The 17,007-nt window shown below is 35.0% G+C and overlaps 3 protein-coding genes across 3 annotated transcripts; 1 reads left to right on the forward strand and 2 right to left on the reverse strand.

Annotated features, from left to right (window-relative positions):
* Positions 1-340: 340 nt before the first annotated feature.
* Positions 341-4,727, reverse strand: LOC121753337 (glucose-1-phosphate adenylyltransferase large subunit 1-like). Its single transcript, XM_042148601.1, has 15 exons — positions 4,196-4,727; positions 3,655-3,949; positions 3,330-3,452; positions 2,717-2,887; positions 2,388-2,480; positions 2,191-2,274; positions 2,056-2,111; positions 1,858-1,951; positions 1,542-1,727; positions 1,344-1,424; positions 1,172-1,258; positions 992-1,096; positions 779-885; positions 634-694; positions 341-552 (listed from the first exon to the last, which is right to left on the reverse strand). The coding sequence occupies exons 2-15, from the start codon at positions 3,886-3,888 to the stop codon at positions 451-453; spliced, it is 1,584 nt and encodes a 527-aa protein (XP_042004535.1). The 5' UTR covers positions 3,889-3,949; positions 4,196-4,727; the 3' UTR covers positions 341-450.
* A 5,564-nt stretch (positions 4,728-10,291) lies between these two features.
* On the forward strand, positions 10,292-11,262 carry LOC121750470 (very-long-chain (3R)-3-hydroxyacyl-CoA dehydratase PASTICCINO 2A-like). The gene has a single exon (XM_042145008.1). It carries the CDS (start codon positions 10,379-10,381, stop codon positions 11,045-11,047), a length of 669 nt encoding a protein of 222 aa, XP_042000942.1. The 5' UTR covers positions 10,292-10,378; the 3' UTR covers positions 11,048-11,262.
* A 3,404-nt stretch (positions 11,263-14,666) lies between these two features.
* On the reverse strand, positions 14,667-16,072 carry LOC121750255 (40S ribosomal protein S25). The gene is made up of 4 exons (XM_042144758.1): positions 15,949-16,072; positions 15,777-15,851; positions 15,556-15,690; positions 14,667-14,938 (listed from the first exon to the last, which is right to left on the reverse strand). Exons 1-4 carry the CDS (start codon positions 15,949-15,951, stop codon positions 14,825-14,827), a joined length of 327 nt encoding a protein of 108 aa, XP_042000692.1. The 5' UTR covers positions 15,952-16,072; the 3' UTR covers positions 14,667-14,824.
* Positions 16,073-17,007: the final 935 nt, after the last annotated feature.

Raw genomic sequence — 17,007 nt, forward strand, 5'->3', positions numbered from 1 at the left:
TTATCTACATTCTTACTTTAGTACTAATGATCATTAATCTTATTGCGGTCTAGGATTATTACAAAAAAAAACATTCATGTGCATAGTCATTTTCAGCTCTAGTTTGATTTCATAATTACAATTTAGACATTTATAATCAAGATTTAATAGTTTATGCCTAAATATTTATCAATATTTACCCATTAAGGATGCTCTTAGTGGCTTTATACGAATAATCTTGATTGTCAAAATATGTATAGTCACTCCATCACTTTGTAAATTTTTAGAATGTGAAACCACCAAAAAAAAAAAAGTTTGTCGTCTAGTTCATATGTTCATTTTTCGATATTAATACCACATATATAAAATATTATTATAGTATAAATTTACTAGTTAAAAGCAAGAGCTGTAATATGGAAACAGAAATTAAGCGTTATGTGTATAAATCGCAGTGTTGAAAGAGCAACACATCTATATGACCGTGCCATCAGCTATCGTTCCTTTCTCGACTACTACAGTGATCCCCGAGCGAATATAGAACCCTTCCTCCGATCTATCAGCTTCTTCGATTCCCTGCACAATGCCAGAGATGATATCAGGACATGACCGATGCTATAACTTTATATACGCGAGCTAGCTGTGAATCGAACTTACATCTTTGTTCTTGATGGTCACGTCTCTCCCGATTCTAGCGTTCTTGTCGATTATGCAGTTACTGCAAGACAGAAGTATGCTGTTGTGTTAGAATCTCACTTTTTTTTGTAAATGTGAAGTAACTGCAAACTCTGTGTCACTTCACCTTATTTTGGTGTTACTACCAATCCCCATTGGAACTTTGCCTTGAGCTAGCAGTGAGGCAATCTCTGATTCCGTTTGATAAGAATCAGCCCCCATCATAAATGTATCCTATTATCAAAAAGTTAAATTTTGAAAAAATGAAAAATAAAAAAATAAATAAATGTCACTTATACCAAACTGAGATTCTTGAACAATGAAGCCATGATGTGCTCACCTTGAGTTCAACCCCGGAGTCGAGACGAGAGCGCTCGCCTACTATAGAGTGTTCAACAACACATTCACGCAGGAAGCACCCGTGTGATATGATCGCGTCTTTGATCTGGAGAGGATTGAACTAAAAGCATCAGAAACATTTATCTATAGGGCGTTTGATCACGACACCACACTGTCATACCTTGCAATTGTCGATTTTGGTTGGTGGCAAAAAACGGGGTGATGTGTAGAACGGAGTCTTTGGATCGTAGAATTCGAACTTCGGGAACTGCAAACAACCTTGCAAATGTCAAGATACCTCATACAGTAGTAAGCTTGAATGACTTATTACTAGAGAAGAAGGTGAGAGCTACCTCATCCGTAAGAGCCAAATTAGCATCATAAAATGATTTTATTGTTCCGATGTCTTCCCAGTAGTCTCTAAATACATATGCCTACAAAAAAGATGTTGTCGTATTAACAACCTCCGAGATCAATACAGATCAAAGAAATAGAATTTTTTTTGGCCATTGTCTTGAACATCATCAAAAGGTGAAGAGATGGAAATGAACCTGCACAGTTTGTTCCTTTACTGCAGATGGTATGATCTCAGACCCAAAGTCGTTTGAAGTCGGGTATCTCCACCGGAGAAGCTTCAATAGAACATCAGTCTTGAATGCATATACTCCCATAGAAGCAATATACGGAGATCTTACAGCTTCCTCCGCGGACAATCCTATGATAGAGGTGTCTACTTGCTGCAGCATATCAAAACACAACATAATTTAGAAGATATAAAAAGAATTTCGGATGGTAATGTTGCAAGAAATCAAGTGATCTTATATAGAATTCACGTAGTAAGATTGTTCGAGGTGCAGTTCATCATACCATTGCCATCTTATCCACGCCTTTAGGCTTCTCAGAAAATTGAGATACGCGACCTCTGCTGTCAATTTTCACCAGTCCAAGGGATGATGCTCGGCTGAGGAAATCGAGATTACAATTCACATTGTCAATAACAGAGAGAAAAGTCTGAAGACAAGACTTAAATAAACTACAGCAGGTTAGTTAGTCAGTCACTCTAACCTTTCATCAACTGGTGCACACGAGAGTGTGATGTCCGCATTTCTATCAATGTGGTTCTGTTTAAAGAAACATCCGTTAAATTTTATGCACTATAGAGTTTGCTGCAACACTGGCTAATACCAAATTATTGTATACCTGAATGAAGTCCATGTAGTCCATCCTGTACATATGATCCCCTGATAGAATCAAGATGTTGTCAATATCTTTTGCCTTGGCATCCTGCAAAACCCAGTAGAAAGGTCGAGATCAAGAGTCTGATTTCTAGTTTGAGAATGAGACGCTAGGCTAGATGAGTTGGTATCGAGTAAATTACATAAAAAATGAAGACTCGCCTCAAATAGCCATATAAATTGCCTAACCGCATCTGCTGTACCCTGGAACCACCGGTTTCCTGTTTCCCCTGCCGTCTGAGTCGCAGCCAAAACCTACAAGGATACATCTTCCAGATGAGTGTTGGGTTTAAAAAGTAATCAGAGACTACTTCCACCCATTAGCACTTTTTTAGGATCTATCGTTGCTTGTATTACTCCATAGATTCACGAGTAATTCCCACTTTACAATATATCATGGTAATCCATAGATATTATCCAGTGCAAATATTAACATGTTTAATTCGCAAGCCAGTACTCAACTACCAGTTCACAGTTATACAGGTGTTCACCTCAACATAACCATCCCCAAAGCTAATGCCATTCCCAGTATATGTTCGAGAAATGTGCCGATTTAGAGAAGCAGAATTGAACTGAGTGAGCACAAAGATCTTGTTAATGCCACTGTTGATGCAGTTGCTCATTGGGATGTCAATCAGCCTATAGCATCCTCCAATTGGAACCTGTGCACATGATATTGTGCAACAGCACAAAAATATGTATCAAGCAAATTTGATCATAGCTGTCGGATTTAGAGATGAAAGGCAAAACTAAGTAGGTATGATCAAGTTCATCAAATAATTCCAGTCCCCTGGTTCACAAGCTCACTCACACAAACTCTCCTTCAATCAGATGCATTTGAGCTATGTCTGAACATGTTTAACCACGAGACACATATATAAGGATTAATAAACTTCTATGCAAGAAATCAAATCAAACACACTGGTCCCAGATACTTAACTGTGCTGATGATTGCACAAAACAACAGGGTCCAATTACTCACCTCTCATACACACATAAACACACACACTAATTTAGAAAACTGTAAGAAACTAAGAACTTAACATCTGGTAAAACATAACATTAATCATGAGTGATTCACTAAAGATGAGACATTTTTCTTACAGCTGGAGTGGCAGCTCTGCTTGTAAGAGGGAAAAGCTGCGCACCGGCACCTCCTCCCAGAATGATTGCAGCCACATTTTTCGGATTCGCTCTCTGTCTCTCGAATCTTGGAGCAGGTATTGTCTGATTAAACCCCAAGAAGCACCATATCAGTTTCAACCATCAAGACATTGTATCACATACACGCACAGGTGTTCTAAACTCATCACAGATTCTACTACTTAAATATTTCTAGTAATAACAACACGACATAGAATACAATCAGAACAATCAACAAACATATTCAAAATCGAGTGAACATGAAAAGAGAGAAGCAAATGCTAACCAGAGTTTCATTGCTGTTTTCTCTAGTCAGAACAGAGTAAGCCACCCCAGGTTTGATCTTCCTTCCCCTTTTCTCAAGATTCAATTTTTTCCCAATCTTACAAGCTCCGGCACGATTACTGAAACTCCATGTAATCTTCTCTCCCCAAAACCCATTCTCTTCACCACCAAACACACTTTTGCTCGGATTCGCCAAATGGGATGCCGATTTCAACGTAGCACCGAAAGCATCCATAGCAGTTTTTCTCAATCACCAAAACCAAATTTCAACAATCACCCCTCTTTTCACACAATCACTGAATCAACAATATAAATCAGATGTTTACGCATAAGTGTAACAATACAGTAAAGCACGAAATGAAGAAAATGTAAACTAAATAACCAAGTAAAGTATAGATCATAGTATATCTTAAAAATTTTAAAAATTGTTAGACAAGAAAAGGCAGTCTAACAGTTGGTAGCCTTGAATTAACGTTTACACAAACTAATAAAATATGTAGTGAGTATTCTATTTCATCATAAAAAAAACTAAAATACTGTACCCTCGAGATCTCATGCGAGTAGATCATCCAGAATTATAAAAAAGTGAAGACTGAATAGAGGACAAAATTCCTAAAACACGAATCTTGAAAAAGAAGGAGATCGAAACAATAACTTAAAGATCACAAAAGCTGGCGATGGATTTATAGCTAACAAGAATGCATGAGAAGTGTATGCATCAAGTGGGAGAGGTGAAAGGTGGTAGCTTTATTGGTCTGTGAGTTTTTCACGAGAAAGCTTGCAAATTTATTTCTGTTAAATGTGAGCTTCACTTCTATATATAGAGAGATTTGTGGAATTGGAAAAAAATCAGGCCTCCCAAGTTGAGGATCCTGTTTATCCCACACACATAAACACGCCCAAGTGCGTGTACACATCAATAGGCAGCCATTTCAGTGTGTAAGATTTTGGGTTTTTGGCCATCGTCCACGTTTCTAGACCCCTCTGCGTTTGGACAAGAGAGGGCCAAACAGATGTCCCTTTCTCAGCTGCAGTTACAACCAAAATTGGTGTTTTGTGTCGTGATTTGATCCAAAATAAAAAAAAAATTGGGAAATCCTTTTGTAAAACTATGGGTGATTTTACACGAGTGGCTGTAAATTAATTTTGGGAAATCGGAAAAATGGACGGGGTTCATTGGGGCATTTTGTCGAGCAGTTGTGAGGCACATACGCATTTTCTACGCCATATGACAAGTTGATTATTGGATGATGAAAATCGATTTCACAATCGTTGGTGTCATTTTTGATTGAGATTGTGAATGCAAGATGTCAAGTGATGTACAGTCAGAGATTGAATCGAACAATTTTTTGTGGATTTTGTTGATGTGCGACATAATAAGTTTGTGATATTTTGAAGAAAATTAATCTTTTTAAAGAGAGGAAGAGAGAATTGGATCATATGATACAATAGGTTTTAAATAATATCCCATAAAAATAAAAGGTTGAAATATTAATATGAAATTATTAAAATATGAAAAAGAATTTAGTAATTTGATAAGAAGCTATTTTTTCTAAAATATGAATTGTTTTGATTTAACCCTATTTTAATCTACAAAATTTTGATAACTTAAAAATGAACTAGGCGTTACTTTGTGTAATGCTAATAATACCAATATATTATGACTTATTTTTCACACACCATTCTTATTTTGTAATGCACATGTGAATCGAACAGTCAAGCTTTTAGTCAGTTAGTTAAAAGAAAAATATCTTACTAATTCATGCGTTTCGAAACAAAGTTGAAATTAGGAAATTTGGGCATCATACTTATTATTGTAAATTGTGTTTATCATTTTTTAGAAAGAAAATATATTGTATTAATAAAAATAATCTTCAAGTACAATATCATTAAGCCATCTGGAAAATTAACATATCAACATTTTGGTTACATATCATATCAATTAATTTTGCAGTACATTAAGATATCATACCTTACTATATTAGTAATATATTGTGTTTTTCAAGTTTGATTATCTATTTATCATATATCATGTATTATTGACAATACCCTATATCCAAGAATTTAACAGGGTCTATCATATGAATCACATACGACTCATTAATTCATATCTATTGATTTTTATGAATGAAATAAATAGAAGAAAAAAGATTATTAACATCCGCGTAAATAACAATAGAAATGAAACTAAAAATAAACATTTATCTTTAAAATAGAGAAATTGAATTTATAGCCATCAGACAAACCCATGTTACACGAACCACCTCAAGTTACTAGATGACTTCTAGTGTGTGTCGTTTTAGTAAATTAATTTAATATATTATCATATGACTGATTAATCAGATGATTCATATCAACTACATAATCTACATTAACATCAAACTGTGGCAAATAAAGAATATTGGTTCAAATTAATTTTAGAGCATTTATAAGTATTTAGTTTCTTATTCAATCAAATTGATGTTTGGAAACATAATAATCGAATATAAATATAAATAATGGAAAGGGGGAATAGATTTTGATTTTTAAGTAACTTGTAAATTTGATGGTTTTAATCTTAATTTAAGATGGAAAATTATATGCTAGTGTGTGCTTTAAATTAGCGGTCACAAATGGAGTGTAGCATAGTCTTAAAATGGAGGGGAGAAAATGGCCTTCCAAATAAAATAATAACTAAAAATTCATAAAACGATGTGATTGTACTAAAAATAGTCACAATTTAATATCCTAGTCCATGTTAAGAATTATCCACCTAGAAAATGACATTAACGATGATAGATTATTGCAATTGGAAAAATGATTACTACAAGCAACCAGTAGGGATTAAATGTCACCTCATTTCACATGGTTCATTAGTTAGTATAGAGATATTTTTCCAAGTCCACTAAATCATTTCACTTTGTTTAACATCAACCAATTTATTCCTAATCAAACTAATGATATTTTGTTCAAGCTGAATCGTGTGTGTATATATATATATATATATAGAGAGAGAGAGAGAGAGACATGACCATGTATTTATTTTTTAAATATAATTTACTTTAATTGATAAAAGAGTAATGAATATGTCTGCACAAGAGCATGACTACTCTATATCGAAAATATTAACAATTTAACATGAATGAAGAATTATTAATACGTACATTATAAAAGAACGATGAGTCGTTATCTCTAAGGAAATACTATTTTATTTAATCATAAATCACACCATATTATACTACTTCTACTCTCTCTATATATATATGTATAACAAATGTATTAACATAAGAAGAAAACAAAGGTTGTTAAACGTAGATGCTGTTCATTTAAAAGCCTTCCAATATATACTAAATTAGTTTGGAAAAGAAACCATTGTTGGAAAAATAAGATTTCACAATCACTTACTAAAAGAGAAGTAATTAACCATTGTTGGATAAATGACCACATGAAGAAAACATTAGAATAAATGTTTAGTTGTTGCAGAATAAAATTCCTTCCGAAAACAAATGACTAATTAACTACCAGTTGTCCAAACAAATATAGTTTATAAATATATATTGGCCTTATTTTATAGCAAACGATCTGCAAGATACAATGATTTTTAATTTTTATTATATAGTATTAAGTATTTAATGATTTAATCTGAAGTGATAAATTCATAGAGATAACGATAGTGACATAGATTGCTAATAAACAAATCGAAGAGAAAATCCCAATAAATTTGTCGTTCATTTTAAAGCATGAAAAATTCTGTCCGCACAGGTGTCGCTACTTCATTCATTGGAAATATGAGTACTTTTTTATAGTATTGTGACAAGTTCAATTTAATTTTCAGATGTTGTACCTCCAATTAATAGGTCGATATGTTCAAACTACTCCGAATATTTGAGTGTGAGATATGCAAATTGCAATTACAATAATATTTTATATTATTGCAATCATGTAGTATTAAGAATTTAAGATGGTCGAAAGCTTTGAGATTGTGATACAGTTAGAGATGTCAATATAACCCGAACTCGCGGGCCGGCTCGAATAACCCGTTAAAAATACAGGGTTAGGGCTGTAATTTCGCAGCCCGAATTTAAAATCGGGCCATTCGGGCTGACCCGTTCAGGTTACGGGTCGGCCCGTCGGGTTGAAGGCTTCTGCACAATGAGCAGTTTTTGTACCGGTAAAAAAAATCATAGTTATAAGCAGCATGATTTTATCATGTTAGTGGGTAATAGTGTGTAAGTGAAGTAAAGATATCAACTTAAGAATTAAAATAGTGGTGGTATGGTAAGGTTGACTTATGTATTCTTAAGGAGTACTATAAATGATAAGTGGCAAGTTTTTAAATGGGTGAATGAAATATTTATTAATAATGCTAATATTACAAAATAAACAATAATATTGTTGTGTTTTACAAATAAAAAATGCACTTGTAATTCTGAAAATTGATCATTTTAGTTCGTAGTTTAGTTAATAATACATTATTCAAGACATTCACTACAATATAAATCATGTTATTTAGCTTAAAATGATATAAAATGATAAATGTCTCCATGAGAATGTAAGATGTGTGCATGTGCTATGAAACAAATTATTAATAGTACCAAATATAAGGTGACTTCGTGTCATTTCAAGAAGCTTATAACGTAGCAAATAAAATTGGCATAACATGTATGTGAAAACCCACTAATAAATAATGCAATGATTCAAAATTTTCATTTTTTCCCTTTGGAGATGTGAGATGGGAATTGAGATTTGTAATATTGTCTCACTCTCCTCAATAAAAGGAATACCACGAATTTCTAAGCTAGTAATTTTAGTGCAATGACACTACTTTATTAGTTAAACTTGTAAAAGTAGTATTTGTATCTTTCACAAAAAAAGAACCTACAAGTCCTAAATGAAAAATATTGGTTGTGACTTGTGATGTTAGTTAAATATATTTGACAGCATTGAAGAGCCATACCTAATTTGTCCATACAACTTATTTGGTGCCTTAAATCTCAAAATTTCATTTTAGTGTATAAACAACATCTAAAAATCTCACACAAGGTTGATACTGTATTTTTTTAGTCAAATAAGTAAAATATTTTGATTGGCCAAACGACCCAGGTGAGCCACTTTTGAAATAAGGCATGCTCCTACACATATATTTACAACCATCTACATTTTTATGTATAAGGTAAAATATTTTTATGTACTTACAAAAAAATACAAATCTGTAAAATCTATAGATTCGAGCTATCATTGTTGTACATGATTTCTATAATTAAGAGTATGTAAAGTACCCGTCTATCCAAAATATTCGGCTTGGTTATTTTCATGTTCGATTATTTGATTTTACCATTTCATGTTGAACTGATGATAAATTACGAAAATACCTCATCATTAACTAAAAAAAAATTTGATGACCAATTAATTTCTTCTTCAATCAGTAAATTTATTTAAATCACTATGACCATAAGATAATTGAACTATTGTTGATAGTTAAAATGAGTTGACTACAGTAATAACATGATATTATATAGAAATTGAATGAAGTGAAAAAAAAAACTTGATCGATGGCAACGAAACCATTGCCCACCAAAAGAAGCTTTGCACCTAAATTACATTTTCTATGTTTTTCTAAGTGTTTGATAAAATTAAAATCTCACTGTAGCTGATTAAACTCGAATTGTGTAAAAAATACTTTTAAAAATCTATAATGGCGATATTTTCTTTCTACGCATGTCATTATTTATAAGTGTCATTTATATAGTTTGTATTCTTTAAATTTCCAACTCGTAACGATTCTAAATGTACAATTACAATTTTTGTACATTTATCTTTAATCATTATTAAAATAAGCTTATAAATTAACTATAAGCAATATTTACATCCGAAAAATATTATCAACAGATTAGGATAAATTAAAGATAACAGCCCAACTATATAAACGGGCCATAAAAAGCAAATGGGCCCATAAATTGATGGTCTCCATAAAAAATCTCAACAAAATATGTCCCAAACCAATTAATGGCCAATTAAAGGTCAAGAGCATATTTAGCAGATGGGATATTAAATGATACCTACATTTACATATTTCATATATCAATAATAATACAACAGAAAAATACCCAAAATCATTGCTAACATATCATATATAGTAAGCAGCCACATGCTAGTTTTGATGAGGTTGTGACAAACTAATAACTAAACCATAACTCCAATCTCAAAATATACGTGATTTTAAAATTTCAAAATTCTAATGATCAAATTCAAATTACTCAACCATTAATCCAAAATTAGCATTTCAAAACTTATATCAATCGAACTTCTTGATTATGAAACAGAATCAAATACACGAGTAGACAATTTCAGTATTGTGATTTTTTAAATACTAATGAAGAGCTCATTTTACTTGTGAATACATCTTCCTAACATTTTTTAAAACCAATTTTAAAGCTTATGAAAAATACTAGAAATCACAATTTCAAATATCAATATCCCAATAAACAAGCAAAGAAATAAGAAGTACGAAAATGTAGAAAGTGATTTGATTAAAATAATTCTCAATATCAATAGTTGCAGTAACAGGAAGCAATGGGAATGGGTAGTTGTATCCGCCAACCTATTTTCATTACTCCCTTTCAACATATATATTTTTATATTAAAAACAAAGCCTCTATTAAATCTAGCCATTTCCAAATTCGTCGCATTCACCAATTCCCAATTTCGCAAATCTAAAACCCTCGATCTCGGAATCTGCCGCGCCGATGCCCGGAATGTTCTCCGCCGTGCGGCGAATCTACCTCACCGCCTACAACTGGACGCTCTTCTTCGGCTGGCTCCAGGTGTTCTACCTCGCCGTCTCAACTCTCTGGAATTCCGGCCACGAATCGGTCTACGCCGCCGTCGAGAAGCCGCTCATCCTCGCGCAGTCAGCCGCGCTGCTCGAGATCCTCCACAGCCTCGCCGGAATCGTCAGATCTCCGGTCACCGCTACTCTGCCGCAGGTCGCCTCACGGCTGTACGTGACCTGGGGAATCCTGTACAGCTTCCCCGAAATCCGGACGCATTTCTTCGTTTCGTCGCTGGTGATTAGCTGGTCGATTACTGAGATAATTAGGTACTCGTTTTTCGGGTTGAAGGAGGCGTTCGGATCTGCGCCGTCGTGGCTGCTTTGGCTGAGGTACAGCACGTTTCTGATGTTGTACCCTACCGGAATCACGAGCGAGGTAGGGCTGATCTACTACGCGCTGCCGTATCTGAAGGAATCAGGGGACAAATTCAGCATCAGGATGCCGAATAGGTGGAATTTCTCGTTTGATTATTACTGTAATGCGGTGTTGGTTCTGGGATTCTATGTTCCTGGAAGTCCTCATCTCTATGGATACATGTTGGAGCAGAGGAAAAAGGCGCTCGCCAAAGCGAAAACGGCGTGATGGGATCTGATGTTGAAGATTTTAATCGTGGTTTAATCTCTGTAAAATTTGATTGTGTTATGGATTTAGTCTGATTTGTTTGTAAACTAGTGTTTTAATTTTTTAATCCATGAATTCATAAAAATAAAAATAAAATAAAAACTTTTGAGTTTGGGTGTGATCGGGTTGTTCATAAATGAATATGAAAGTGAACTGCAATTCACACTTTTATCTTACTACTAGTACTTATTGATTTATTTTTTGTATATCACATTTTTGTATTCAAAGAAAATGTAGTAGGCTAGTAAGAGCATCCATCCACAGCGGTGCTCGCTGTGGAGAACGGCGTCCGTGCCGCTGGCACGACACGCCCCCTGTTTGCTGCTGTGCTCTTGTCAACGGCACGGCTCTGCTCGATACATAGAGTACATCTGTGCCGCTGAGCAGGGCGACGTGGCGCGTTTCTATTGGCGGTCTTTTTTTTATCTTTTTTTTTTTAAATAAAAAATAATGCCAAAAATTAAAAAATATATATATTTTCGGATTCCTAAAAATATAGCCGTTATATTACTGTTTTTTTAATTTTTTTTTGAATTTTTTAAAAAAATTAATCCAAAATCATCTATAAATACACACATTCATCATCCATTTGGGCGAAATTCGGCCACAAGTAGTGAGTTTTTTTAATTTTATGAATTTAATTATGTAATTTTTAATTTTTAGGATTTAAATTATGTAATTTTTAATTTTTAAGACTTTAATTATGAAACTTTTAATTTTTTTCTAATTTGTAATAGTATTCCGGGTATTTTTAATGCATTTTAATATTATGGAAATGTTTTTATTTAAATTGAATAATAGAATGGTGGGACCCTTAAACATGTTCTTGCGGAAGAGCATGGATATAAGTGTTGTGCTCTTGGGGAATAGCAGAGAGTAAAAAAATAATAAAATTGGGTCCGGCCCACATCGGTACTCTTCAAGAGCACGGATGTGGATGCTCTAATACACATAAACTTTTAGGGTTGAGAAAAGAACGATACAATTTCGAGTTTTGTCATGTGATGTTTTGGCAAGTTGTAAATTTTATTATATCGTGATTATGCAAATAAGAATTATTTCATAAATTAGTTATTGGAGTATAGAACACGGATATAGTCATAATAAACACTAGAATTGTGACAATAGTCATTCATTCTCTCCTATAGTAGTAGTATTTCATCAACCCTATTACAAGTGATGATACTTCTTTTTTTAGATGTCCTATTACAAATTGTTAATTTATTTGTTTACAAAAAACAATATATCTCTTTTTAAGAGTTTGTAATTTGAAAACAAAATATAATCACAACTGAATATCGAGAATTTTCATTTCAACATCGAAAACACTTAATTTTAAGTAACACTTTTTATTGATATATTAAAAGCTCAAATAGTGCTATGAAGAACCTAACCAAATTAAATGTTGGTTTCAGCGGTAACCAAATTTGCAACCCGACTTTGACTACTACACATGGGATGGCCCAGTATCGTAAAAATATTCATTTCTCACTAATAGATAATTAACACATACGGAGTATTAGAGCATGCACAACGATGAGCACGAATATGCTGTCCGCCGCTGCGCCGTGCCAGCGGGCTGCGCTCGCGCCGCTGGCACGGCGCTGCTCGATGCATCGAGCACGTCCGTGCCAGAGAGCAGGTGACGTGGCAGGCGCTGATTGGGCAATGACATAGCCGTTGCATTTGAATATTTTTTTTAAAAAAATCGGTTATTAATTAAAAAAACCGATTAAAAATAAAAAAAATATATTTTCCCACTTCCCAAAAAAATTATATTCGTTTTCTACCCACTCTCAAATTTTTTTTTCTTTTTTTCCACTAAAAATACACATTTTCATCTATAAATACCCCCACTTTCACACCCAAAAATTCACACCACACTACACAATTCTCATCTACATTCTCTCATTTCCATTCTCATCTACATTCTATCATCTCCATTCTCAATCTTTCTTCCACTCCTACAATATAACAATGTCCGGCCACGGCGATCACCCTCGGGCTCCCACGGCTGGAACCCCGAATGGTTCGGTTCACAACCGTTTCCTAGTCCGGAAACGGAATATTCGGCCCCTCCTCAAACCCAAAGTTCGGGAGTTCCGGGTGGCTACCGGCCTTACCCGATCAACGACCAAGATGCCCACAAAAGAGCAATACATGCGGACACCCGAGCCTAGAGCGAGGTCGAGCGGCCCCTCCCAAACTCCGACTCCTCCTACTCGCGGTGTCCGCACACCGTACACTCCGGCGGAGATGGAGCAATTGTTCAAGGCGTTCTTGTCAATCTCCGAAGATCCGGAGGTTGACACGAACCAATCCGGCGATCATTATTAGTGGCGCATCTGTCGCCGGTACAATGAAAACCAACCTGCAAGAACAATTGAGCGCAACGTGAGTATGGTACGCAACGCCATATATAGAGCCAACGAAGAAATCCAAAAGTTCCAGGGGTATTACCTCCAGGAAGAGCGGTCGGCGGGGAGCGGCCAGAGCGAGGTCGACAACATCAGTTCCACCTTGTCGACCTATCAATCCATGAACTACAAGCCGTTCAAGTACCTCAACATTTGGCAGGAGACGCGGTCGCATCCGAAGTATAGGGGGGGCGTAACATCCTCCTCTAGCGGCTCCTCCAAACGGTCAAGGTCGGCATCCCTATCCGACGCCGGCTCCGAAGACGTGGCTAGCCAACTCGCCGGAGCTAACTTGGGTAGCCCCGACGCCCGCCCGAGCGGTTCCCAACACCGACCGCAAGGAAGGAAGAAGGCGACGGCCAACCGCCATTGCGCCGCGACTCCCGAACCTGCTCCCGTTCCCTATGCGCAACCTCCACCCCCCACCAACTCGTTGTGGGGGATTTTGGCTCAACTCAATATGGTCGATAGGTCAACTATGACCCCGTGCAACTTTGATCGCATGAGGCTATGATATTGGGCTTCCAAAAACAATTGTGAGTAGTGCCGCCGGATGAGTAGTCTTCCACGAGAGTATTTTAGCCTTTAATTATGTAATTTTTTATTTTTAGGAGTTATAATTATGTAATTTTTATTTTTTAAGATTTTAATTATGTAATTTTTATTTTATTTGTAATATTATTTTGATTTTTTTAATGAATTTTAATATTATGAAATGTTTTTATTTAAATATAATGGTGAGACCCTTGTCCTCGTCCTTGCGGAAGAGCACGGCTGTGGGTGTTGTGCTCTTGCCTAAGAGCAGGCAGAAAAAGTGAGACCTCCCACAACCGTGCTCGTTGGCAAGAGTACGGTTGTGGGTGCTCTTATTGTTATCATACATATACATGCAGTCATGTGGTTATATTTTCTTTTGTCACTTTATTCGACAACTGACAATTGAGACAAGATTCACAATTTCACAACATTTCTATAAGGTTTCATCCATCAAAAATTTTCACATAAATTAAAGACCATACGGGAAAATGGCATGATGCTAAAAGATCATAATTAAATGTAACATAAATGTATAACCAAGCAAGTAGAGAAGAGATACAACTAAACAACAAAAGAGACAGTTAAACTCAAACAAGAATTGGAAGACCATGCCAAAATCCAAAGCATAAACAAGCTCAAAATTGATAACTGATGATAAAATCTGGCAAAATCGACAAACAAGAGTTTAACATTCCACAGAGGCAAAATTAAAGCCAACAGAACATGGTTCTAATTTAAAAAATTCCATTTCAAGCCCTGTACTATATAGTAGAGGGAAAGATACTTAGGTGTTCGTGGCCCTGGTGTATATCTGCTGGCTTGCATGAGCTGAAACCATTCTGATCAAACCTCTAGCCATCAATTCCCTGATTGCTTTTCTCGCCAACGATCCACTGATCTGCAAATCACAAAACATTTAACTCAGCTTCAACAACCAGCATTTGTAATCTTTCATAGCCAAGAATCAGAAATCAGCATGGAATTCCATTTCACAAACAAAGTATAGAACTGAAATTGAATTCAGCTAGTAGACTATATTAAAACTAACAAAAAAGATGGACTCAAAAGTGCTAGAATTTCCTACTCAATTACTTTATACTTATACATATTCTGCATCCAACAATATACAACTGAAAATCAAGAGAATTTCATCTGACTTAAAATGAAATATGTATTGGGTAGGTTCAATAGTAGATCATGATTCCTAAACAACCAGATTGCATAATGCATTATAAATAACCAATTTTTAACAATTAAAATTATTGAACAACATCACAATTAATGTATCATCACATCAGATAGAGCGCAATCTGCAAATTACAGAAACTACTATGGAGAGGACAAATTCATAAACCTATAATTTACAATCCACATTATGCTAAGTTGCTAACCAAAATTTCGTCAACAATATATCCAATTAACCAGCTAGAACAAAAAAGAGTTCGTGATTTTCAGAAACCAAACCGTAAATGAAAATAATCGGCACAGTATCATATTCAAATCAAATCAACGTACCCTGAGACGATCGGAGAGAACGGAAGGAGTGATAAGCTTGTACTTGGGTGCCTCAGTCAGCAATTTGTCGTAGGTCGCCTTATCGAACAGCACCATGTTGTTCACCTTCTCCTTTTGCTTACCCTTGCTCCACTTCTGCACGCCAATAATTTTCAATAAAAATATTAAAAAAAAATTGAAAAACAAAAGGGAAAACGGAGGCTAAAACAACAGAAGGCGACCTTCTTCTTCTGCTTTCCGCCTCCGGATTTCGCCGGCTTGGACGATGGTGGAGGAGCCTTATCCTTCTTCGGCGCCTGCAAAAAAACGGAGAAAAATAACAAGCGTGGGTAGCGAAATTGGATTTAAAAATTGAGCGAGATCCAGTATTAATGAATCGGAGAAGCGGCGCACCATCGCAATGCGAGAGTTCTACGGCGACGGCGGTGGTGGTGGAGGGCGGCTGGTTGAAGGGGAGAGGCTGCTTAATAACTCTCGACCTAGTTAGGGTTTATATCTGCTTTACATTTCAACGTCGTCGTATTCGCTTATCAGGTGATGGGCTTGGGTTTATAGTGTTGGGACTTATTTTTCGCAAAGCCCAATCAGTAAGCCTTTTCTTACTCCAATCATTTTTATTTCCAATTTTTTAGCACAAAAAATAATTCCAAGTCCAATGGTTTGCATTAATATATCACCAACGACAATATACTATTGTATTACTAAATATATCCTTGAACATACTAACATTATTTAGTCAAACTTCAAATAATAAAAAACAATCATATGATTATAATTATACCAACAAGAATGTTTAATTTACCTAAAAGTAAAATTTGAAATAATACTACTAATCATGTAAATAATCACCGATTAGCTTTTATTCTAAATGGTATTCTAGAAAGTAGTTTTAATTAAAAGAGTATTACTAAAATATATCAATTAACAGTACTCTCCCTTCGTCCCATTCAAGATGTCCACCGTTCTTTTTTAGTTTGTTTCATTCAATATGTCCATTTTCTATATTTAGAATTAATATATTTCTTCTCTCTCCTCATTAAAATATTCAATCACTTTTTTCACTCTACTTTATTACAAACAACTATTCCACCTAAAACTTTTTGTCACTCAAGAATGTGGTCATCTTTAGTGAGACAGATGGAGTAATATAGTTGTGCGTTGTTTTCATTTAATGATTCCTTTAAATTAATAGCGTATGACATGACATGCCTATAAGATCTCAAAAAAAGACTCGAAATATATAATACTCTCTTATGCATAAAATCAAAGGGAATATATTCCCCACCGAGATAAATCTAGTAGATTTAAGGAAACACCTTGAAAAAATACATTAACCCTCGTACACGTAGACAACAACAATAAAATAAAAATTAACGTCGCTCTCAAAATATTTCACCAAATGTATAATATCACGATTATGACAATGACAGATATACCCTGATTTAACCAAAT

Source organism: Salvia splendens, chromosome 10 (assembly GCF_004379255.2).
Source record: "Salvia splendens isolate huo1 chromosome 10, SspV2, whole genome shotgun sequence".
NCBI lineage: Eukaryota > Viridiplantae > Streptophyta > Magnoliopsida > Lamiales > Lamiaceae > Salvia > Salvia splendens.

Bases quoted from the DNA above. Each gene is read 5' to 3' on its own strand.
- LOC121753337 (XM_042148601.1), bottom strand. From the start codon at position 3,888: ATGGATGCTTTCGGTGCTACGTTGAAATCGGCATCCCATTTGGCGAAT. The intron at 3,453-3,654 runs GTTAGCATTTGC...GGGTTTAATCAG, and splicing joins AAAACAGCAATGAAACTCTG to ACAATACCTGCTCCAAGATT. The intron at 1,728-1,857 runs GTATGATGAACT...GATATGCTGCAG, and splicing joins GCGTGGATAAGATGGCAATG to CAAGTAGACACCTCTATCAT.
- LOC121750470 (XM_042145008.1), top strand. From the start codon at position 10,379: ATGCCCGGAATGTTCTCCGCCGTGCGGCGAATCTACCTCACCGCCTAC.
- LOC121750255 (XM_042144758.1), bottom strand. The intron at 15,691-15,776 runs GTCGCCTTCTGT...ATTGGCGTGCAG, and splicing joins GCGGAAAGCAGAAGAAGAAG to AAGTGGAGCAAGGGTAAGCA. The intron at 14,939-15,555 runs GTACGTTGATTT...TGTGATTTGCAG, and splicing joins TTCTCTCCGATCGTCTCAGG to ATCAGTGGATCGTTGGCGAG.